The sequence below is a fragment of the Centroberyx affinis genome, unplaced genomic scaffold (genome assembly GCF_046629955.1).
Source record: "Centroberyx affinis isolate AG114_WGS23_722 - 3 ecotype Tasmania unplaced genomic scaffold, CSIRO-AGI_Caff_v1 ptg001273l_1, whole genome shotgun sequence".
Classification (NCBI taxonomy): Eukaryota; Metazoa; Chordata; class Actinopteri; order Beryciformes; family Berycidae; genus Centroberyx; species Centroberyx affinis.
Genome location: NW_027279782.1, coordinates 398,733 through 423,437, shown reverse-complemented (window position 1 = coordinate 423,437; position 24,705 = coordinate 398,733). Strand labels below are relative to the sequence as shown.

At 39.8% G+C, this 24,705-nt stretch overlaps 2 protein-coding genes across 4 annotated transcripts; both read left to right on the top strand.

Moving 5' to 3' along the window:
* The first annotated feature begins 658 nt into the window (after positions 1-658).
* Positions 659-14,225, top strand: rab27a (RAB27A, member RAS oncogene family). 3 transcript variants are annotated; one of them, XM_071525201.1, is made up of 6 exons: positions 659-787; positions 6,803-6,970; positions 8,964-9,049; positions 9,194-9,297; positions 11,041-11,164; positions 11,627-14,225. In XM_071525201.1, the coding sequence occupies exons 2-6, from the start codon at positions 6,818-6,820 to the stop codon at positions 11,820-11,822; spliced, it is 663 nt and encodes a 220-aa protein (XP_071381302.1). In that variant the 5' UTR covers positions 659-787; positions 6,803-6,817; the 3' UTR covers positions 11,823-14,225. The 3 variants fall into 3 exon arrangements, with proteins under 3 accessions (XP_071381302.1, XP_071381301.1, XP_071381300.1); XM_071525200.1 differs by lacking the exon at positions 659-787 and adding an exon at positions 794-953 and having other exon boundaries at positions 6,768-6,970; XM_071525199.1 differs by lacking the exon at positions 659-787 and adding an exon at positions 794-953 and having other exon boundaries at positions 11,627-14,224.
* A 1,480-nt stretch (positions 14,226-15,705) lies between these two features.
* On the top strand, positions 15,706-23,096 carry vrk3 (VRK serine/threonine kinase 3). Its single transcript, XM_071525205.1, has 15 exons — positions 15,706-15,803; positions 18,290-18,510; positions 18,595-18,753; positions 18,906-19,022; positions 19,166-19,300; positions 19,479-19,619; positions 20,142-20,185; positions 20,306-20,372; positions 21,293-21,377; positions 21,473-21,575; positions 21,723-21,815; positions 21,979-22,111; positions 22,430-22,547; positions 22,790-22,848; positions 22,951-23,096. Exons 2-15 carry the CDS (start codon positions 18,291-18,293, stop codon positions 23,085-23,087), a joined length of 1,611 nt encoding a protein of 536 aa, XP_071381306.1. The 5' UTR covers positions 15,706-15,803; position 18,290; the 3' UTR covers positions 23,088-23,096.
* Positions 23,097-24,705: the final 1,609 nt, after the last annotated feature.

Here is a 24,705-nt window from a genome sequence, read left to right as displayed (position 1 = left end):
CAGTGTCACCTGTATTATTTCCCCACATACCGTATAGACAGTGATACAATTCAGTAGGCTACTAAATCAACAACAGGAAGCTTCCCAAATCAAAAAATTCAATCAAAGGGGAAACCCCTCCTGTATCTCAGAGGGGCATGGCATTAACATTCAGGGTTAGAGTGTGATTCACACAGGGGGGTACCCGAGCAAAAAATACATGCACTCATGGTGATGTAAGGAACTTTGGACAAAAATAGTCAATAAATGGTGTGTTATTACTGTATGCTGTGGGGTAAGCCCTGTCATCAAGATGAACTTTCCTCCTCTTTATGGACTCTATCTGGAGTCCTGGGGGGTAAAGTGTCCCAAAGGTGCTGGTGTGTGCTGATGCAAAAGCTCTTTGAACTTTTAATTCTACTTTTGGGAATCCCAAATTAGACACTTACTACATTATGATAGTTATTGCACATGGCATGAAGAAACCTGCAGTGAATCAGCCAACATGCCCCGGGCCTGGTGGACCGACCTCCCCCTCCTCTCAACAGGGGCTACGGAGCATCCTGTAGCCCCGTTAACCTTTCATCCATCCACCACACTCTTAAAGCACTTTAAAAGTGTTTCGCCTGGGCGGAGATTTCTGAAACTCCTTTCCGACCCCAGCAGGTCTTCAGTAACCGAGCTGAGTGTGTGATTTGAGATGGTTTTGTAGCCGTTTGGTGTTTCCTCTCCAGTTAGCTGGTGAGTAACCAACGGCCCCGAGCTTCGTGGGAGGAGCCGCTTCTCCTCAGCATGAAAACCACGGAAAGTAAGTAGTGTGGTGTTAATGAAGCTAGGCAGCTAATGCAACTAATGGCCCAAAGGGGCGACGGAGAAAGCACGGTCCTCATTTAGTTTACCTTTCGGGAAAGCCTCACTGTTAGTTTACAGCTGTTATTAATCACGGAACATTACGCAGCAACGCCCAGGGGCTGGTAAGTGTATTTTCAGGAAATGTCACTCGGGGGAAAACAGTTTCTAGCATCTGCCTGGAGTTAGCGAGAGGCTGGAAAGTTTGCTTTACTTGCTTGCTAGCTTGATTTTTTTTTTACACCTGTCTTCTTCGCTTCTCAACTGTAATGTTAGCTTTTCTTTTCGCCAGCTAAACAGACAAACCTCTCCGTCTGTGATTATAAATCAGTCCTTCACCCTGCAGGACTAGTAGTTAACACCTAACAGTTTCCAGCCAGTCTGGCAGACATAGGTTGCTATATTTCTGTGTGACAGATGAAGGTGGGAAGTTGCAAAATGTCTTCTCGAGATCCATATCATCTCCAAAAGTGTCATTTCTGTGTGAGAGGTCATCTGAGCACCCAGGACGACCACATGAGGACCAGCTGAGGGTCATTAGATCAGGGTCATTCTCTGTTTTAAGGTGGCATTTGTTTCAGTTAATCAATTTGATGAGTTTCTGTCTCATCGTGGGAATGAGTTTTCAGTCATGCCTCATGTATCCTCTCACATCCTGGTGCTGGTGTTGGGCTTCTTCAACAGGTATTTTAATGACTGGATAGTTAGTGACATGGGTTGCCAGAGTTTAAAGATGCTTGGCATTCATATCTATTATCACCCATTACTTTTTATAGATTTTTCTCTGAGTGGCATATCATTTTAGCACATTGTGTGGTAAGTGGGCACAGAGGCATTTAGTGTTGCCCTGCTGCTACATCCCTTTTCATCTTGTGCAGTTACAGTGGCTTAAGTTTATGGTATCTGCATTTCCTCATTTTCCTGAGGAGCTGACAGCCTCTGTGTTGGACCGCTGCCCAGGGTGGGTCCTGTACTTCTTGACGTCTGATTAAAGCCAGTTTTTGTTTGCTGGTCTGTATGGGTGGTAGGAGCTGCCTGGCAAACACAGCTAATTCCTTCAGTCCCGCTGCTACTACTAACTGAGGAAGAAATGCCAGCAACTGAAAGGGATATCAAGGTACGGCTTGGAGCTGCTCCAGCGTTCAACCTGCTGGTCCTCCAAACAATCTGACCACCTTACAGCCATTTACCCCCATATTATACTACAATTACAATCAGCAAAATATCAGTAGTTTTCAGTAATGAACAAGTACAACAATTGAGAATATTGAAAATGTCAGTCCTCCACAATCCTGTCACAAAATTGTCAGGAGAATCAGCTATCAGTTCCGTACTAGACACCATGTTTCTTAATATTTTGTTCTAGACACCAAACCATTCGGGTGAGGTAATTGCAGTAGTTGGTCTTGGAGTGTTTTCACTACCATTTCACAGTCAGTGAGCCTCTCCTGCTGTGAGGAGCCTCCACCCCACCTGAAAGAATTCAGTTACATTACTCTGAGTGGATAGTTTTAGTGTCACATGGTGTAAATGCTGTTTGTAAGACCTTTCCACTGAAGGGAAATACTATATTCTGTAACACCTTGGTATTTTAATGCGACAGGGCCTCAGGTGCTGTGTATAAAGAGGTACAGAGTTGTTATTTTTGCTTTAAAAGTGGACAGATTTAACCCAGATTAGGTTAACCTACATGTTTTCTGAGGCAGAAAGGTCAATATGGGCAAGTTAATAAGGCAAGCTGGAAATGGGCAGACAAACACCCGTCTCCCAGCCAGTTATTCACAATGTAGCCCTAGATTTTGATGTAGGCTAAGAGGAGACAGATGTCTTGCCAAGTATTCTTGCCAAGAATTCATGTTTTCTTAAAACCAGCTCCTTTCCACCTTTTTGACTTAGGCTAAGTGAATAGTTAGATCAGCATCATTATAGTTAATTTAGAGAAGTCTACATCCAGTAAAGGGGTAAGGGTTAGACGGTTGGAAATCAAGCCTGATAAGGGCATTAGAGTTCACTTCACGTTCAGCACGGTCTGTGTTAGACAGTAATTAGGATAAGAGTTCAATATTTCCTCTCACTGTTTCCTTTACTGCACTCAGAGTATTTTGTTGCCTAACATAACGGAAGATCTTGCTTTTGTGCTTCCTTTTCAAGTTGTGATAGGACTGGATAGTGTGATATAACTACAAAATTGTGTTGAAAATTCAGTTTTCAACACAGTTTTATGTACTAGGTGTAGCCTACTAATATGCATGACCACTTCCACCTTCTTTTCACTTTACCAAGCACCATATGAACATGTTATCTATGTTTTGAATTGGACCCAATATATAGTTTCTAAATGAGCATGCTCAGTTATCTTGGCGATAGTCTGTGGTAATTCACTTACATAATCTGCATCTTCAACAGTGTGGTTTTGCTTGACTTAGGCCACTGCAAGTACCATGCAGATATCCTGTACTGACTCAAGTTCGTTTGGATAGCAGCACAGCCAGTTTTCTCTCAGGACTTTCAATGATGTAAATTATTCGGGTGGAAAAAGATAATATCAAATATAGATGCTGATAAACATGGTCCTTGGTGAGTAATCTCTCTTTTGGCTCTCAGAGTTGTTAATAGTGACTCAATGAAGGCTATTTGACTACTTAAGTGTATCTTTATTCAACAAATTGTCATTTTAATACCCAAATAGAATAAGTGGTTCAAAAAGTATTCACTCTTTTTGATGTCTTGCACATCACACTGCTTAAGGATTTTGAAATGCATGCACTGAGGACTTTTGTGTATCAGAGGGCCTTTCGAATGGAAGATGAGCGACAATGCAGGAAAGATGAAAAGTGGCATGAAGTTAAAGCAAATAAACCAACTTGCTTACATGTGAATACAAAGTATGTACATGTTGTGGCCTGAGGAAGGAGGAGCAACTTAGTTCATTGATTGATGTGGAGCGAGCTTGCTAGCAAGTTTAGCCTATTAGATTAATACATTTCACTGTGGGGTCTGGTGCTTGAGTACCAATTTATGACCATACCTTATTATTTATATTCGTCAACAACAGAAGGCAGATAGTAAAAGTTTGGCCTGCTAATGGCCATGACTTATTTATATTATTAATAAGGTAGGGATGCATTTTTTTTTTTTAACAAGGCAGAGGTAGGAGGTTTTCTGAAAAAAAAATGTCAGTGTACACTGATGGAAAGTGGCTGTGAAGGCCTGAAGGTCTTTCCATCATCAGGAAGCCAGGGAGGAGAAGAGTCTAGGCTGTGTGGGTTAATGGTCAGGTTGCCACATAGAGGGTAAAATTTTAATTTGCATTGCACATTTCAAAACACACTTACAAAGAGCTTAAATAAAAGCATCAGATAACATCAGTAGTAAAAAGCAATGTAAGCAAAGCAAGAAACAAAAGCAAAGCAAGAACCTGAAAACGTCATGTAAAAAGTGGTTGTCAAACACTAAAGATCATTACGTAAATGTAAGTTTTAAGAACTGGTTTATACGATGATGCTGAGCCGGCCTAAGCTCCTTGGCCAGGCCGTTCCAAAGGCCTGTGTCTTAAAAGTGCAAAGTAAAATCTTAAAACAAATAAAAATAATACAAATTCCTCGTGCCGATAGAGTCTGTGCCTGTAGCAGCAGAGATCTCGCCACAGGGGCGTCAGACTTCATAGATGCAGGGCTTCGTGTTCATAGTTCACCAACCTTTGAGGCACATCACCGGCTTGAGCAAACCACTTCCATCACAGCGCATTTATCATGGATCTTGATTTTGCACGAGACCTTAAGCTGCTTATTGCTCAAAATGAAGGCTTCAGTGCCGGTCACAGTGGAAGAATGTTGGACTTGTCTGAATCCTTTTCTATGCCATGGTCATATGATTCATGCTATGTTTTCTTAGTTTGTACTGTAGGAATTTGTAGACCTTGCTGATTGGGAATTTAACATCCAGTAGAAATCTGCTTCTTATTCTTATTGTGTAGCTGTAAGAAAAGTCTGGATTTCTATGCTATAATTCTAGGGCTGGGCGATAATTCAATATTATCGTTTATCGTCTTTCAGTGGAATCATATCGTGATGATATGAAGATATTTTGATATCGTGACACATTTCTGCTGTCTAAATTGATGATGACAAGCAAATTTTACTTAAAAACTCTCATAAAATGAGGTATGGTAGGAATATTATTTGAATATTTCTGTTTTGTTTGACACCACACCTAACATTACCATTCGGTTCAATGAGATGAACATTAATTTGATTATTTAACGTGATTTTGCATACATGAACCATATCGTGATATATATTGATATCGAGAAAAATCCTTATGATTATCATGATATTAATTTCACCCATATCGCCCAGCCCTGTATAATTCTCATTATGTTTCAGTCTTTTGCCCAAAACGTGAGGAAAAACAGTCTACTAATCGGGGAAAGTTCACTGTGGAAATTATAATTATATAATAACTAGTAAGTAGTTTCATGCCACAGTGTAGCGATGGTGTGTGTAGGCAAAAACTGAAATATCGTCTGGTTAGGTGTGTGTGAGTGGCTGCAGAGGGACAGAGGGATTTCAAGTGTTTCCTGTTACTGTGTCAGCAAGAAGAACAGGAAAGACTTCATGGTACACAGATTAGCACTTCTATCTACTGTGTCTACATAGAAGGGTTGCATAATATTGGAAAAAAAATGTATTTCTACTCCCAGAATTGACTATAAATTAATCCACATAGAACTTGAGTCTTGTGTAGGTAGGCCTTGGCCTGTCTTCTCTGTTTTCCCTCAAATAAAGTATTAGGAAATGGATATTGCTTTAGGCCATGTTGTGATATCTAATGGGTTACTTAATAGTTATGCATAGTTAATAGTCTTAAAGTGAAGCCTAGGCTTATGCTAGTTACAGTAGCCCACAGCTGTCTCACAGTCTTTTCACTATGTTTTGTAATGGGTACAATGTAACACGTTGCCAAATTCGGATTGGCTTCTGTAGTAAACTGAGTTCAGTGAGGTGTGGGACATTCCCTCACGCAACACTACATCAGGAAATTGGCACAGGCAGACCTGCTGTAGTGTTTGACAGGTTTTCATGCTGGCCTCCTGGTCGTCCTGCATCACCTGAGTGAGGATGGAGCGCATCTAAAGATGATGGCCAGTACTGTTAGTGAATGTAGATTGCATAGATAGTTTGACTAAAAAGACTACAGACTAGACTACTGACTAAAAGCCAGGCACAGAAACAGATTGACAGAACGGGACAGAGATTGAGGTGATCAGGCCTTCAGCTCAGCATCCTCTTCATGAGAAATCAATATCTGAGTTCTATAATTGTTCATTTGAAACTGTAGTTCATATTAAAAATTACATATGTTGGCAACAAAATGTTAGACAAATTACCTAAATGTCTTCAAGGAGACAGATAATGTATAAGCTCTGTAGTGGACAAATGGCTAATAATTAAGCCCCAGCTAGCCCTTATTTAGCCCTGGGGTAGACAACTGGCTAATGTACAGTATCAAAGACGTCCTGTTTGGTAACTGGCAATCTGTAGCTTACTAGAAGTACATACCACACTTTCCACTTGTCCCGGATAATCAGACAGCCGTAAATGTTGAACGCTCCATGCTTGTTTGAGTGGATTGGTGAGCTGCTTGGGGAACTGTAGGGTGCTTTGACTGTGTGGGTTCAGATCCAGTTTGTGTGTCACCTTGGTTCTCTCTCTATCATCTCTTTACTTTACATCTTCACTCTCTTTCCTTTACAAGGTCACTCCATAATCTGGGAAAAAAAAATATATTCTCATCACACAGTATGTTGTCATTTGATCTCAGTGTTGTCTCATTTGTGCATAGACCTAAATCTCAAAATACTCTGATTAGAGTGTGTCAAGTAGTTTGCCTTAGGTTTACAGAAGATGTTTAGGCAAGAGGATGTTGACTGTTCTCAGGTTTGTGTGTTTTGTGTTTTGTGTGTGTGTGTCAGATATAAGCACTCACTATGTCTGATGGGGAATACGATTACCTCATCAAATTCCTAGCCCTCGGGGACTCTGGAGTGGGAAAAACGAGCTTCCTCTACCAGTACACAGATGGCAAGTTTAACTCCAAGTTCATCACTACAGTGGGAATAGACTTTAGAGAAAAGAGAGTGGTAAGTTGACATCTTCTGCTACATTACATGCTTCTGGGTTGTATGTGGGACATTTTGGAATAATACTGTTTCCTCAAGCTATTCTTATTTTTTGGCATTTTGAATTGTTAGGATTTCTTGTTGACTATGGGTCTTCTTTCAAACCTTTCTCTATTACTTCAAGAACCACCTAATTGAGAAGCCACTATATCTAGTCACTAGTTGGTTAGTGACTAGATATAGTGGCTTCTCAATTAGTGGTCAGTCATCTTTTATTAAAGCTAAATGATGTTATTTTAAAAAAGCACACATGTTTTCCACCCCCTCCTTGTGATATAACATTTCTTTGTTTCAGTGCGTGCTACAAACATTTATGGCAGCCTAATTAGGAGCTTAATAAATGCATTCCCACTCCATTAAGCAAACCTCTTGTAACAAAAGACTACTGATGAGTGTTGCAAAAGGAATCTGCGTAACGCTCGGAGGATGACTAATGTGGCTGAACGGTAGCACCCTCCTTAAGAATACACACTTCATACCATATTGGCAAACACCAGAGCAATACGGTATTCAGTATTTACTCAGTATGCACTCATTGATGCTGTTGACCTTTGGCTCACGATATATAGCCTGAACAAGAGCTTCATACTGGCCACACTGCACATTGATGAATACTGATTCAGTCCTTCAGTGGTTCCATTACTGTCTTCCTGTAAGAAGTTAGCAATGTAGCAATCACACAGTGTGTTCGTTTGAGTGAAAATTTCAAAACAAAAGTTCAGACAATTGCCATTTCAACTGAAAAATTGCATTAGTTAAGAAACTTTCTGGTATAGAGCTGCCTTTCAGACATTGTATACTGTTAATCTCTCTGTCTTCTTCCAGGGACTTGTACTGGATATAGGCATGTCATAAGTAAAAATATATTTTAAATATGGAGATACCTAACATTTGTTAATAAGCAGTCTTAATTGCTTACAGTTAACATTAGCTGGTGGTTCTGGGTCCTGTTTACACATTTGTCCTTTCTTGTCATGGCTGAAGCGCAGTATGTTTCACAGTGTCCTCAAACCACCCAGTGCTGTGCCAGCTGGCTTTCACTGTGAAAATCCATAAAGAGTGACAACAATCCTGGATCCTGGATCCTGGACCAAAAAATCACTAAAGTCCTAACAAATGCAGTGGTATAATGAAGTGGATGCAATGTCACAGAAGCCTGTCCAGTGGCCACAGGCGTACCGCTGTCACTAATTATATGATATACTACTTTGTTTAATAAATTGGATGGATACTTTAAATGGTTTGCATCCTCTAAGAAGTAGGTAGGGCTGAGCAGCAGCTAAACAAGTCAACCTTTCTCAGCAGCTCAGTTCAGTAACCTAACCCAACCCATCCTTCATGGTTACTCAGGTTGAAAGTGGACTAATCCTAAAGCTTCAGAGCAAGGGGCTTGTTACCAGAGACACCAGAGTAGAGCTGGCTGCTCCCACATCAGAACATGGGTAGAAACGCTTTAAAAGTCACAATGAAACTGCATTTTGAGAGTGTCTTACTTTCATAATTTGACATTTCCAGTTGAAATGGAACTTTAGGGCGGGACATAACATAGGGAGGCATCATTCAAAAATGGAGGAAAAATGGGAAAACAAGGGGATATCCGTCAGGGAGAGAAGGGCAGTTTTATATAGTGGGAGGGGTTTGTTAAAAAATATGTGATGGTTTTATTGGTTGGAATTTTCATGTTTGCTTACTGGTACGCCATGTTTTCCTTACTGGTACGCCAAGTTTTCCTTACTGGTACGCCATGAAGTTTTCCAGGAAGTAAAACTAATGGGATTGTGATGTTAAAATACAAGACAATGGCATTTATTGTTAAATAGCTGTATATTATAGCCTGGAAAATTAGCTAACAAGGTGAAAAGGTCATTTTTAAAATTTTAAAATAATAACTTTAATATCCCATGTTAAATGGAGTGCAAAGATGATCTAGACCTCCCTTGTCTCTGTCCCCCAGGTATACAGGTCAAACGGTCCAGATGGAACTACGGGCCGAGGGCAGAAGATCCACATTCAGCTGTGGGACACCGCAGGACAGGAGAGGTACGCAAAGTGACATCTCCTACTGTCTACTTTCTCACACTCGCCAACTTGGAGTTGTCTTCAGCTGTTTTCAAAGACGTATTTTATCCATGATTAATGATGTTTCTTATGAAGTGTTTTTTTGTTTTGTTTGTATGTTGTCAGGTTTCGGAGTTTGACAACTGCTTTCTTCAGGGATGCAATGGGCTTCCTCCTGCTGTTCGACCTCACGAATGAACAAAGTTTCCTTAACGTCCGAAACTGGATGAGTATGTCCTCTTGTTTACATTTTTAGTCATTTATCAGATGCTCTTATCCAGAATCAGTGTTGGTATAGCTTTAATTCACTAAGTACAAGGACAGTTGACACATGGCTGTTGACAGACTGTTGTAATATCAAACTTGTAATCCTCCAGTTATGGAACAGTCTCTCTAACCACCAGGCTGCCCGACCAGACTGGACTGCAAAATTTTCTTTTGACATGAGCTATAGTTAAGCCTTGTTTTCAGTGGAGTTCAGCAACTGATTGAAACATTCATGTTAACCAATAACAGAAAAGTGTCATGCCTTTGATTAAGAGAATCATATCTGTTGAAGTTGCTGATTCCCTTGGTAGAACCTGCTTAATGTGAATACCCCTTGGGAACTGAAATGTTTAACACTAGACTACAGGTGAAAGCTTTTGAAAATCTGATGCAAGGTCTGATTTGCTGTAGGAAGCTCTCACAACTAATAGTTACCTCCGCCAAGGAGGTTATGTTTTTGGTGCTGTTTGTTTGTTTGTCTGTTTGTTTGTCTGTTAGCAGGATTATGGAAAAACTACTGGCCCGATTTTCATTAAACTTTGTGGAAGGGTGTAGCATGGGCCAAGGAAGAACCCATTAAATTTTGGAGCAGATCCGGATCCGACTCACGAACAAGCAATAATAACACGAACCTTGGCGGAGGTCTGCGCTCTCCGAGTGCCCTTCTAGTTTTATTTTGTATCACTGCATATCGTTCATTATACCTGTTCAGTTACCTTGTAAATGGTGTGTTCAGATGTCCGAGATTCAGATAAATGGCATTCTTTTGAGATTTCATAATAACTTTCTCAAAAACACGTTTATTACACTTCCGAAAAAACCTGTTTTACCACTTAGTATAAACTAGGTGAATGTATTTGTTCACTTGCGGTCAGTGGCATAGGCGATATAGACAACCAGGCGTGCCATCAAGTTAGGAACAGCATGGAACATTTTTTTCTTTCCCCTAAAATAAGCTCCCATGACGTGGGCTGAGGTGCCGACCCGCTAATCATCTAATGGCACTGAACCATTGCTTTGACACAGAGGTCATGAGTGACTTCCTTTACCTCTCATTTCATCCCGACTGTTGTACATTCAAATTACTAAGATCTCATAGTGTTGCTTTGAGTAGTTCTTATAGTTCTTATTGTTCATATATAGTTATAGTTGCCTAACCCTTGTTTCTAGTTGTTGCTGCTAGCAACAGGCTAATGACTGCTGACCTCCCCTTTCCCAAATAATTAACATTTTTCTAGCAAAAATCAATATATAAAAAGTAATTGAAAGATGAAAATTCATAAAGGTGATGTCAGTTGATGCATTTTATTTCATGGAACAAAACTAGTATAACTAGTAAGCCTCTGTAGCACAGACTTGATTTTTGGTGTTTCTTGCAAATCCCATTTCATTTTTCAGTGGGATTTTGGACTACACACCAAGTGGTTGAAACGTTAACTCTACAGCCTACAAAATTACATCAGGCTTCGCCTCTCTATTGCCTTGGGCACCAACAAGCCAGGACCACCACTGCATTGGGCTGCCCAAAGTTGGATTTTCAGGCCAATTTTGTTCCTCCGCCTTTTTCCAGCCCTGCAAATCGTCCCACAGATAAATTATCCTTTATTTGTTCTCTCAGGTCCAGGTCCTTTGAGTTACAGCGTTGTAATCTACTAGGCCATAAAATTGGGCTGAATACATGATGAATTGCTGCTTGTGTTTTTCAGGCCAGTTACAGATTCACGCATACTGCGAAAATCCAGACATTGTTCTTTGTGGCAACAAATGTGACCTGGGGGAGCAGAGGGCAGTCAGAGAAGAAGAGGCCCGTGAGCTGGCAGAGAAGTACGGGTATGTGTCAGTCTGGATCCATCTGTACATGAACCTCTCCCTCAAACGTTTGTCAAGAAGGCAGTGGCTGCATTGTTTGCCTAAGTCTGTGCAGGAGAATATCAGAATAGATTGGTCCTCCTTGAAAGGCAAATATTTGTGCATGTTTATAAAATATCCTGCTCTGGGCCTATTCGACACACCTGTAATGAATACAAAAAGTTCTCAATGGATTTGTGCCTCAAAAAATGTTTGTAAATGACTTTAAGATGACTTTAAGGTCAACCCCATACTTGTGACACATGAAATTTTGGGCAGTCAATTTTATTTGGCATTGAGTACAATACATTTTTGTGTTTTATGTTTTTGAGTTAAATTTTTTTTTTTTTTTTTAGTTTAAATGCCCTTTCCAAATTTTTGTCCTACATTGTAAATTGTATCAGTAGTTCCTGATCCTTGTTTTCGGTGTTCTCTTCCATGCAGAATCCCTTACTTTGAGACAAGTGCAGCGAACGCACAGAACGTCAGCCATGCTGTGGATGTGTTGCTGGACCTCGTCATGAAGAGGATGGAGCGGTGTGTCGACAAGTCCTGGATCCCCGACGGGACCGTCCGAGCTAACGGACCCACCAACCCAGACATCTCAGAAGGCTCGGACAAGAGCAAATGCTCATGTTAGGCTCCACAACAACGAGAAGCCATTTTAGTTACCCCTCTCTGTAATACTGGTGTAAAATAGGAATGGATTACATTTGATAAGACATCTACGTTCATGGTGATGTTGATTTTTAACAAAGATAGAGTATATATTGTATTTTATGTTAGGTAAAACTAACATTAACTGCTGACCACTGCCCCACAAACCAGTGCATTTTTGATAAACTGTTATTGACGCGTTTCTGCTAAGTCAGTACAGAGTCAAGTGCCTTTTGAACACGGGCATTTTCATTTGAATTCATGTGATGGGTCTTTTAAATAATTGATTCATATTCGGACATTTATTTCCTTTAATGCCTGGCTTAAATGTCCAACTTTGATCACCAGCTGAATATGCTGATCACATTTCCAGGCATGACTTCTGCGCTCCATGTTGCCTGCCTCATCCTCACCGCTCCACAGGGTGCCGCAAAGCAAGCTGCGATACCAAATATGTAATGTTATAAATATGTGAATACTCTCTTTACTTGCTGAAATATTAGCATGCATTCACACTGCGAGCAAGTCACTTAGTCCATTCATTTTCTACAGCCAGAGAAACGTTGACTGATGTTAACCACGGTCACTTCATTTCCTCTTTGTTGGCGCAGAAAAGTTGGCTGCGGCTGAACTGAAGGGAAACGCTACCCACCAGCAACCAATTATGTACTACTGATGTGATACTACTGTTTGTTCAGAGTAACGCTGCGACCTCGCTACAGCAAAGAAAACCGTGGCTCAAATTGTCCATCCAGCATTAGCTCAGCAATCTTGCTAGTGGAATGAAGCCAGAGTTACTTTCCACATTAGCACTTATGTATTTTGTTTCCTAAATCAACACTTGTGATTATGTTTGCCTGCAGAGCGTAAATTATGGAATACAATTTGACCGAGCCACCTACAGTTCAATATATACAATGACAATTTTGGCAATTACAAAATTGTCTCTTCAATGGTTTGATAGTTGGGGTAAATGGGTCACCGATATTGAAAGTAGAAACTGAGAAGTACCTCAGGAAAACGTATCTTTGGGTATACACTTATTTGACCTTTTTGTGCATTTCGTCATCCTGTTTTATAAAAGGATCTCAAAATGCATTCATTTCACCTTTTGTCTCTGCAAAAAAACTGTAAATTTATTTAAAAGAAAACAATCCAACACAAAAGTGTAGTCTGTGAAACTATTCTTCATATTTTATTTTGGATAACTTCAAATTGTTTTGTAGACATGAAAAGGCTAGAGAGAATAATGTTACTGTACAGTACTGTAGGCAGCGTCAGGTACAGTGAGGCTGACTTGGATCCAGACTCCTGAATTACTCATTTTTGGTTTTGGTTTTATTCACTTGTCAAAAATAACAACTGTTTTGAATTATACATGACTCAACAGTCTTTTGGGCTGCTTTCACTAGATCCCAAATGAGCCCCAAATACAAGTTTGAAGATAAGAGTTTTGTAGATAAGATATCACGTTACAGAATTATATAACTTTCTATATTGTGGGTGTGACTAAACAGTCCGGTGAAACTTCCAAAATAGTCATCATTCTCTCATTAGGCTAACTTCTGGGAAATTAAATAACAGTAAAATTAAACTATTCTATATTGATGGGGATTCCTTCTAAGGGCCACCTGGAGGTCCTCGCACCGCACAAGCATTTACGCTTCATTCCAATCTGCTCAGTGTCAGAGCATTAAAACGGCCTCCTGAGGAAACCCAAGCCAGAGCTTTGAATACTGAAGCTGTGGTTAATAAGCAAATACAAAACAAAATGGAAATGAGTTGTTCAGGTGCTGCATCCAGGAAGGATTGCATTAGCATAATTTAAGTTTCTAACTTCTAGGTTTCTGGGCACTAGAAGACTCCATTGCTAAATAACTACATTATTGGATGGAAGTCTCTGTGTTTCAGGTGTTAGTCTGACCTTCATATGTTAGCAGGGGCATGTAGATTGCAGGGTGTTTTAATTTTTCAAAGCTAATAAACCCACATTTTGATTTTACATTTTTGCAATTTTTTGGAGTAAGCCTAAGTAAGAAAATGAAATGGGGCTTTTATATCAGACGCTTTACCTTACTAGTGAGCATTTAGAATACAAATGCAACCCCCTGTACCATTTCTTTGTATATACTGTTGACATTTTACATTAAAAATGTGTAGCGTATAATTGCACTCAGTAGAAAAAGACTTATGTGAGAATATTTGTCCTAACTGGATTTAACAGTTTCACACACAAAGGGTTATTTATGATACACTGTCATCTATTCTTGAATATAAGTCCTGATCACATGATATATTTAGTTAAGACTGATCATTAATGTAAACCGATAATAAAATATATAAAATACCGATATATATATATTTCACTCTCACAATTTCGGTCCACAGATTCAAATATTAGCAAAATTATCACTATCAAATCAAAATAAAATTTGTTTGATTATATCATGAAGATTGGCCTGCAATATAGATCTGATATTGTCAAACATGCCAAACACTTTCATATGCCAAATATGTAAATTATATATAAAAATAAATGTTTAAATATTTATTTAATCATGTCTTGAAGCCATATCTCATTTACTTATCTTGGAAACATTTCACAGCCATGTCAGAGGTTCACATCATGTTTTATGATGTAATTCAAAGTTGGGAACTTTTTGAGGGGAGTTTGTGAGGAAAATGGATGAAAATAAGACTTGAGTCAGTGATTACAAAGGTGCCGTGGATATCAGGTCTCATAGCCGCTATTAATCTATTGCATGTTGTTTCTGAAACATATAGGACTGTAAATAATAATCACCTCACCATGATGCAAGTAAAATGTAAGTACTTTTCCAGTACTTTTTCCAATATTGTGGCATTTTAATAATGCCAATGATATATAAGTAACTATATTTTACATTACATTAATACATCCCATTATATAAACATAGCCAAAAAGAAGATTTTAATGAATGTGACTGGGAAAACTGTAAACTGAGCACTTATGAAGTGGGGATGAGCCTGAATGAGTGGGTGGAAAGGAAGAAAACTTTAAATTTTTATGAAATGATTCAAAAGCTAAAATGTTTTGAGTCAATAATGGATCCAAATTCCTTTCAATGTCCTTGATATGTCTCTACAACTTGATTGGAGTCCACTTATGGTTAATTCAGTTGATTGGACATAAGTTAGAAGAAACACCTATGTCAATATAAAGTCCCATAGATGATGGCGCATGTCAGAGCAAAAACTCTGTCACGAAAGGAGTCGTATTGGATTTCGAAAACATGTTTTCATTTTGTCGTTATTGTTTGCAGATTGTTGACAAAATCTCCGCTGAAGCCATTTTGAATTCAGGCTGCGTCATCACAAAATGTGGAAAAAGTGTTTCAGAAAGAAAAGTTTAAGTGTTTGTGGATTCTGATGAAAGCTCAAAGCCCTCCCCCCTTTTCCTCTTCACCATAAACAATGGCCTGACAGCAAGCAAGATTAAGTTACATCTGATATCAACAACAATGATAACAGTCCTCCAGTAACAACACTGATATTAAAAAACATTGCTGTGATTATGCTATTAGTGACTAACTGAAAATATCCATGCACAATATTAAAGACCAATGCTGATATTGGTTTAATCCGGATTAGGTATCTATTATTTCCATCCACATCTTATTACATTTTCATACAAAACTGTGAATATCTCACAACAAGCACCAACATAATGTTAATATTGCAGAGGAGTGTGGCCTTCCATAGTGGAGCCATAATGCATCGTGACGTGATTCCTGCAGAAGATGCTGAACAGGTGTTGTCCATCCTAACCTCCTACAGGGGGCAGCAAGTGGCCAGTGCAACTTTGGTGCAAGAAAATATTAGCAGAAGAAGAGGAAGATCGTTTACGCTGGAAACCCCGAAGTGTAGGCTGAACCTCCTTGGCTGACTCTGACCAGCGGGGAGGAGTGCCTTCCTCTGGATTAAGGTACCTGAACAGGAACCCAAGCAGCCTTGGGTTTAGGGATAAGCTTTTAGGAATTGAATATAACCTGTAATTTTACTCAGGCTCCAGTTTTAAAGACCAGGCTCCAAGCCAGCAGCGGGATACACCCGTCGATAACTAACTATCCTTTACTTTCCCCCAGGGTTTTTTTCAAATGCTACAATCTTCCTCTCTCGTCTCGGCGTTAGCTAACTGTTAACTTTTTGCTATATTTTCACATGTGAAAGTGGCACATGTTAAAGTAACGCCATGTTAGTATCACAAGACCTGCAGTTCTGCTGCTTTCTGAAGCTACTGAATGCCAAAATGGGTTGTTTTTCATGGTGTTACCTCACTGCTAACGTTAGCTACCTTAGCTGTTAGCTAAGACTGTTGGTCGTTAGGACTTGTTTTGCATACATTACAGTAGAATAAGATTAACTTCCTAGATCACCAAAAAATGCGAGCAACTAAAATTGCGTGTAAGGTCTGAACTTCTGTTCCCTTACAATATTCCCGTGACCATAGAGTGATCATGATTACTAGGAAAATAAACAAAAAGTAAGAGTTAGAAGGGACAACGACACACACCCATTGAAATACTGTATATTCAGCAATGAAAAAGAACATAATTATTCTTTTACTTAGTTTTTGACAGATAAACCATCTTACTTGGTTAGATAGGAAGGATGGTGCTTGTCATAACACGAATCTCTATGACAACCGGCGTTCTTTCTACCCAATAGAATGTTGGCTGTAAACCTAAACAAGGAAATATTTTTAACATTCCAAAGGGTAGAGTTTATTTAAACCCTTTATTGATTTAATTTCTTTCTTTGGGCAATGTTAATCCTTGTCATTTATCAGTGAACAGAATACAACAGAGAGATACAATGGCAAACTCTGCACTTCAGCTAATACATCTCCAGTTCAATAAATATTCACAAATAATCATTTTCTTGGTCAGGACTAGCATATCTGTTAACTAGGGGCAAACCTAGGAGTCAGTCAGGTTTACCTGAGTGAAATATGGGCCAGGTCAAAAATTATTTTGAAAAGAAAAAGTGGTTGTGGCAAAAATGCACCAAATTTAAGCATTCATGTTGACTGATCTGTAGAAAATCTATACCAACATATTTCCAACTATTACAGACACCAGAAGTGTTCACACACTCAATGCAGTGCATTATAAGTCAGTTAAAGCCTAATGCGGAAAAAGTTAACTCATAACCACTGTAGTGGCTGTAGGCAGTCCAAAAACGCGAGGGATGAAACAAGGGAGAAAACACTGTGACGTGCATAGTGAAAATAATTCAGTTCCACTTCAAAGATATGCGTTTGATGATTTATTCTTCCACTTCAAGAAACACGTAAAAATACATCTGGTACCAGTTACCAAATCATAAATTGGCATGCGTGAGTGCGGTCAACAGAAAATATCCACTCCCAGGCTCACCCCCTCTCCCTGTCAGTGCCAAAAAAGGTGAGCAGGTGAAGGCAATCAGATATCATCATCACTACCATTACCGCCCAAGCCCCGGTGAACACGCCCACCACCTAAAATGACAGTGCAGTGAACAATACAAGACCACAAAACATAGAAAATACAGGAGACTTACATATGTAGCTCCTACAACCACTCTATGTGCTACTTTTCCCAGCTTTGATATTAGACTGCATCTAGAACAGGACCTAGTTACAGTGTGTGTCTTGTCTTCCATGTTTCATCTCAATAGTCTCAACACTTTTCCATTGATGACTTGCTCTATTTTGCTGATATTTCATACACTGACTGTTCTCAGGTACATTGCCCAAACAGTTTCCTGGTGCATCACTGCAGTAAATGAATGGTACTGGCAAGCTTTTCAAGAACATTAGCAACTTAAAACTGGGAAATCACTGACTAAAGTAGCTTCTAACTGTGGCAGTGAAACGATTTTCTGCACTTTCAGCGAGGTTGCCAGATAATCAATGCGCAGATCATATAATTTCACAACTAAGTACACATGCGCTGGGTGCATGACAGATAGTTGCCGGATATTTGTCATGTGGAAATGAATAATCTGATTTAACAGCTGTACATGTGCTAATAAAAAATGTGCTATAGTAAAAACAACTTATATGCAGTGTACCTGCAATCAACATGGGCAACATGAACCTAAATTTGAGTTCTGGCTGGTATGGAAAATGCAATCCTGTCCACTTGAGCAGCTAAAATATCAGTCTCACTCTACTAGTCTCTAGCTGCTAACCAGCTTTTTAGCTGTTCGAGTGCAATATCAAAAGCATTATAATTTGCTTGGCATGGAGCGCCTCAATAAGAACTGGGCTCTGTTTGTTTGTCAGTGCAGGTGGAGTCTGTGGGTGCGAGGACGTACGCACAGGATCAGCCCCAGTATTACACTAGGTGGAGTTGAGATTGGACCTATCTATTGTCTGTCTGTCAGTCCATCTGTCTGTCTAATCTGTCATCTAATTGTTTTTTGCAGGATGCCTTTCCATTTCTGTCCCCAGTGTGGGACGAAGCTGCAGCCTGACTTCCGATTTTGTCCATCATGTGGGGAGAAGCTTCCTTCTCCTGTTGATAGTTCGGCACCTTTAGGTGCTACCACTTCTTCAGGTGTCTCTCCACGCAAAAGTGTTGAAACGGCATCATCAGTAAACAAAACAAGCCTGCCTGCTTCAAACACAACTTATGAAGCCACAGAAAGTAAGAGCTATGCTTTTGACAACATTTGTATGTCTGAACTGGTGTTAACCTGTGAAAGTTGATATCAGTTGTTCTCTTCTATAGGCCTTGCATGTATCTCGTCTATTCCAATATGTACTCGTCCTCCGCTGCGAAAGACCCGTAACTCCCTTCGTGTGGACAAGGGAGATAAATCCCCCTTCAAAGGTGCCACCCAACCTGTGGCTCCCTCCTGTACTCCTGTCGCAGGTAATAGGGCTAAAGGTATTTACATGGTCTTGAAGCAACAATATTTTCTGAGCAATAATGCGTTTTGATAAAAGACTGATTTCGAAAATTAGATCTATATGAATACAGTGGGTGTAGTTCAAAATATGTTGATAGCCGATGCCTTTATTCTTGGTCTCTGTCAACAGATAATTGTGTCGGATCTCAGGTATCGCCACTTAAACGACACACAGTTACTTTCAAACTGAACGAGGAGGTTGAGCCAGCGCTGGAATCTTCACCTGTCTCAAAGTCTCCTGGACGAGGTGAGCTGAAACAGAAAAATAAACGCATGACGATTTCTATCCATCCACATAGTGTCATGTGGAAAATATGATTCTTCTCTTTTCTTTGCTTTGTCACAATCTTTTCTTTCCTTTATATGCATTGGGACTGGATCCATGTGCAGTCAAGGGAAAGGGAAAGATCTCCAGGTCTGTGAATGACAAAACAAGCAGGACAGGGGAGGAAACAACAGTAGATTGCCATTCCTTGCCAGTCTCTTCACCTGTTTCCTCACCTGTCTGCAGGTCCCCATCGACAGGTGAGCTATCACAGCCATCAGAAAAACACAAGACATTACACACAGCAGGCCGAATGGCACTGCATTTATTTTATACTGTACTGACCTACATGTAAATTTCTTACTTTTTCTTTTGCTCCTGACTGTCATTTTACCTTTTCTCTCTAATATGATTTGTCATGTTTGTATTCATGTGCAGTCAAAGGAAAGGCGAAGAAGGCAAAGCGTGTTCCTGCTGTGGAGCCACTAGAGGAAGGGGAGGAGGTGACAGACACAACGGGCAGGAAGTGGAAGTTGGTGAAACTGCTTAGTCAGAGCTCAACAGAACTGATCTATGATGGTGAGAGATCGTATCGATGATATTTGTGTTCAGTTCTGAAGATATACACGATTTTTTTCAAGCTGTCTCTCCTCCTTGAAAGTTACGATGAAGCAGTCTGGGATATTTAGATCACATATTACCTATAATCAGTCAGCCATCATTTTTATTTTTTAAATCGCTTTTTGAAGTAGATATAAAGGTCACAAGACAAAGATAAAATGCATTAAAACAAAACTAGCACAAATAGGCAAACCCACAGTTGGAAACAATTTTGTAAATACATTTTAATAACATTTAAAAGATAAAAGTTTACCATCCGTAGATTCAAGGAGAAAGGATAGCTTTTTGACGGTATGTGTTGTGTTTTCATGTTGTTTAGATTTAGAGAGTCACAATAGTCTGCAGTAGTCTATAACTCACACTATATTGTCATAAGACTATAACAGTCTTATGAAAATGAGGAAACTGATAGTAGAACCAAGCCCCATCTTGCCACATCTTAATATTCTCCTTTTTTCCTTTTTGCAATCTTGCAAATAGTGTCACCGTCCAATTCCAAAGACTCTAATCACACTCTCAAACTGGTAAGTGTAACCTCATCACGGCTTTGAAGTTTTCTGAATACAGCATCCAAAAAGTGATGCATCATCATCTCGCTTGCTATGCTTTTATCAACCCCCCCCCCCCCCCCCAATATCTCTTAGGGAGCTAAAGATGGGAGGATCTTCAACGAACAGAACTTCTTGCAGAGAGCCGCTAAGCCTTCATCTGGTGAGGCTTATGATTTCTTTTCTCCCAAGCTTAGCATGGCCAAATCTTCCAGCAGTTCCAGCAATACAGTTGAATGTTTATTCCCAGGCGTTTCTAAGAGGGAAGAAAAGCGTGAAGCTTAGAACAAAATAGATATAATGTCATATGTTAAGTGGTTATTATACTGAATGGATCTCAATTTTGAAAAACTGAGAATAAGGAAGATGAGGAGCAGGAGTGCGTATTGTGGCACATTTTTCAGGTGATACCTAGAAGAGATGTAAATTTTGTCAACATTATTGTTAAAACTGCCGCGCTCTCTCAGGATTGTGCATCACAGTCAAGAGTTTACAGAAGTTATAGCAAGCCAACTGAAAGACAGAGTCTCTCAGGCGACACCCAGACACTACCACAGAAACCAGTCAAAAGAGATTGAGATCCACCAATACTGCAGCCTGAAATGGACCTGGCTGGTTGCTAGCGATTTCCCATGTGATCTAACTACACAATAAAAAGTAAAATAACACTACCATCTATCTCTCTGTTTATAATCCATTCAAGCAAAGCAGAAGTAGACAAGTGCTTAGTCAATGGGAGTAACATTTTTACAACCCTGAAACTTTACAACCCTCTCTAAATACGATTTATTTAAAAGACAAATCTGATTTATTATGAGAATAATCTTGAACATATCCTACAACTTTGATTTCATTAACTTGTGAAGCACTTTGTGTGCGCCCGCGCTAGAAATGTGCTGTATAAATAAATAAAAGTATATATGGTTCTGTATCTATTGCATCAAACTCCTTAGTTGGGTGCCTCCCCTTCCTATACCTGTTGTGGACCTACAGTGTGTTCAACCAGGCCCACCTGAATACACAGGGACTGGCTGAGAGACGAGGTCTGACTACATTATGTGAAATTTTCTTGTCTCTCCCTAGTGGACAAATGGATGAAGCACAACAAGATGAATTTTCTCGGCATTCCTTCCTGTGTGGGCTTTGGTCTACATGCCGATTCCTACAGGTGTGAGAGAGCGCTGTCTGCTTGTGAAGTTCTACACATTATATGACTGCATCTTGGATGATAGCAGAGTTTTGCTATGTTCTGTGTTTTTGTAGGTTTCTGATTTTCCCCAGCATGGGCCGATCTCTGCAGTCTGTCATGGAGGAGGAAGAGGAGCTGCTGTCTGAGAAAACCATTCTTCAGCTTGCCTGTAGAATAGTGAGTTATCTCTTGTAGGGCTCGTTTTTGGATGATACTCTTAATCCCCGAAAAAAAAAACATGATCAAGAGCCCATTAAAAACTATGTATCTGTTTCCCATGATGCTGCTTATGTAACAAACCATGACATTGTTTTCTCCTTGCAGTTAGATGTGCTGGAATATATCCATTCAAATGAGTACGTTCATGCCGATATTCACGCAGAAAACATCTACATCAAGCCAGGAGAGCAATCACAGGTCAGAAATATTCTGGAGTGTAAACTGCAGATTCCTGAAATATCAGTTAATGTACATTTTCATGATGTACATTATCAGTAAGTATTAAGTATCAGTGTATCAGTGTGCTTTAGCTTTTAATAGGTGATTCATTGCTTGTGTTTGTGTGTGTGTGTGTGTGTAGGTATACCTTGTAGGGTACTGCCATGCTTTCCGGTACTGTCCAGGTGGGCAGCATGTAGAGTACCGCGAAGCTAGCAGAACGCAACATGAGGGCGCCATAGAGTTCATCAGTCTGGACACCCATAAGGGAGCAGGTGAGTCAAAAACTAAAACATTCCTGCCCATGACAGGGAATTACACAGACCTGTTTATTTAGCATATTCTGCAGTCTACGATAAACCAAACCCTACCAGCCTTCATCCCTTCCCTTCCCTGCTGCCGGTCTATCTTTATTCTTTGGCCGCAGACTCACATACACACACACACACACACACACACACACATAATAAGATTGTGATTTGTGTTTCTCTTATTTTTAAGTTGAATTGTGTACATAGTGTTTCTGCCTTGTGAAGCTGTTTGTGACACTTTTTTTGTAAGCATAAGCATTTTTAAGTCTCTTCTTCTTCCAGCTCCATCTCGACGCAGTGACCTGCAGTCTCTGGGCTTCTGCATGCTGCGCTGGCACACAGGAACGCTGCCATGGGCTGAGCTCACCAACCCCGACCAGGTGGCCGCCTCGAAACGGAGGTGAGAGAGTTTATCATCAGTGGAATCACCTGCATGAGGTCCATATAAATTTGAAAAAGCATAGAATATTAAAATTTCTAACTTCTAAAATTTCTACATTGCTATGTTCCACTGAACTAGGTACTTCAGTTATTATGTCATTTTTTTTCCAAAATGAAATTATGCAAAAATAGTTTGTTTTGAAGCAGCAAAGGGAGACAGAAAATCTCAGTCACTTTAAAACATTTTAAATCTCATCTCAGGTACATGGAGGATGTGCCTGCACTGTTGAGTCACTGCTTTGGAAAGAAGCGAGTTTTCAGTGAGTTAAAATCCTTCTGAACATTGTTTATGTCATATAACATAAAATCGATGTGTGGTTACATGACCTTTGCTCATATATGTGTTATGTGTCTTGGTGCAGGTGCGCTGCAGGTCTACCTGACTGAAGTGACGGCTCTGCAGTACTCTGACCAGCCGGACTACTCAGCGCTGAAGGCCGGGCTTAGTGCCGCCTTGCTGCGGCTGGGCGGCTCGCTGGAGCAGCCGCTCGGCTTATAGGTGAGAACACACAACTGAACCTGAACATCTCTGGTACACAGCCTGCTTTTGCCACTGATTACAGATGAGCCACTTGCTTTAGCTCGTAGTCATGATTTTACAGTGTGAGATTCTGCCACTTCAAGCAGTATTTCAACTTGTATAGGACTTTCTCTAGTCAATGATATATTTTACTTTTTTGCTCTTATTCTAAGTCACTGTGGATAAGAGATTCAGCTCAACACTGAACACCATAGTTATTTGGGCTGTGGTACATTGTTTTATATTTGGCTCCAATTGTGGTTTCGATGTAAAATGACACGACGACTATGTGGTTTAAATGCAGTCAGCTTTAATTTCACAACTTTTTCAGCTGCACCTGATGAACACTTAAAAATGTATAGTTCCTCCTCTTGTACATCACATTCTGATTTTAGGGTACCAAAAGGTTTTGGACCGGTTAAGGTTACATTCAATAAGTATTCAGGATTCAAAATAATTTAGTAGACATTTTAGTATGAAGTTCAAAATTCTGATGTCCACAAACCCTCTTGGTTTGTAGCTCATCATGATGGTATTTCCCTCTCTTCTTAATTATTTGTACTACGTGTACATGTTGTAATGATGTGTTTTATCTGTGATGTTTTATTGCACTAAAATGGGAGTGATTGTTGTGTGTTTCTGTTAGCACAGCTGTGACTGTGCCAGGTTTCCTTGTGTAGTTCAGTGGGTCGACCATGACACTAACACTGTCAGGGGTCAATATATGAGTTCATGGTGCTGTAAGGTTTTCTGGATGAAAGCGTAAAGCAATTGCATATATTTTGTCTGTTGCTCACAGTGCACTGCAGTTTGTAGCATGACAGTACCAATGTGAGTAGCAGAGGAGCACAAGTTGCCATTTTTAATACACAAATTTGAGGTGATTTGTCATTGTTAGTTGCAAATCTGTCACAGTGTTCCTATACTTTTTTGTCTGCTGTTAGGAGTTTTAATTAATAATCTTTTCTGCCGGTCTAAAATGCTTTTCAGTGATATACCTTCCACTTTGTCTTTATCTCCTGTGAATGTCAGAGTTAAGGAGGATGTAGACAAATGTAAATGATGAATACATGCTTACTTTCCTTTTTTATATGACCAACTAATGTAAAAATACTGGAGACAAGCCAGCAGACATGGATCAACAAATGACCCACTCCCTGACGCTTCTTTACATGATGTGTAGGGCGTTTGCCTCAATAAATGGCTATTTTATTAGCAAGTCGGAGTGCCTTAGTATCCTTCTGAAATTGAATTCTGAACCCTGAAATCCAAAGAGCACTCCTTTAGCATTTTCCTATTTTGATCAGAATCCATCTACAGTTTCTGAATACTCCCAAGAATTTCACAGAGCCAGTTTGGAGCTCTTGGTGTGACGTGTGTTTCACCACAGCACTTCCTGGGCTGAGACTGTCACGGTCCAAATTACAGCAAACCACACACACACAGCATGCTGATTCATTCAACACAAAAATACACTCAAAGGTATTTTCAAAGAAACCTTTATAAAGTTTTAACATTTCTGAACATAAACATTTAAATTTTAAACATTTCAGAACATATACAATTCTTTATATGAAACAGTAAATAATTCTCTTAT

Coding starts and splice junctions, on each gene's coding strand:
- rab27a (XM_071525201.1), top strand. CDS start 6,818: ATGTCTGATGGGGAATACGATTACCTCATCAAATTCCTAGCCCTCGGG. Junction 9,050..9,193: donor GACACCGCAGGACAGGAGAG/GTACGCAAAGTG, acceptor GTATGTTGTCAG/GTTTCGGAGTTTGACAACTG. Junction 9,298..11,040: donor TAACGTCCGAAACTGGATGA/GTATGTCCTCTT, acceptor TGTGTTTTTCAG/GCCAGTTACAGATTCACGCA.
- vrk3 (XM_071525205.1), top strand. CDS start 18,291: ATGCCTTTCCATTTCTGTCCCCAGTGTGGGACGAAGCTGCAGCCTGAC. Junction 18,754..18,905: donor CGCAGGTAATAGGGCTAAAG/GTATTTACATGG, acceptor CTCTGTCAACAG/ATAATTGTGTCGGATCTCAG. Junction 21,576..21,722: donor TTCAGCTTGCCTGTAGAATA/GTGAGTTATCTC, acceptor TTCTCCTTGCAG/TTAGATGTGCTGGAATATAT.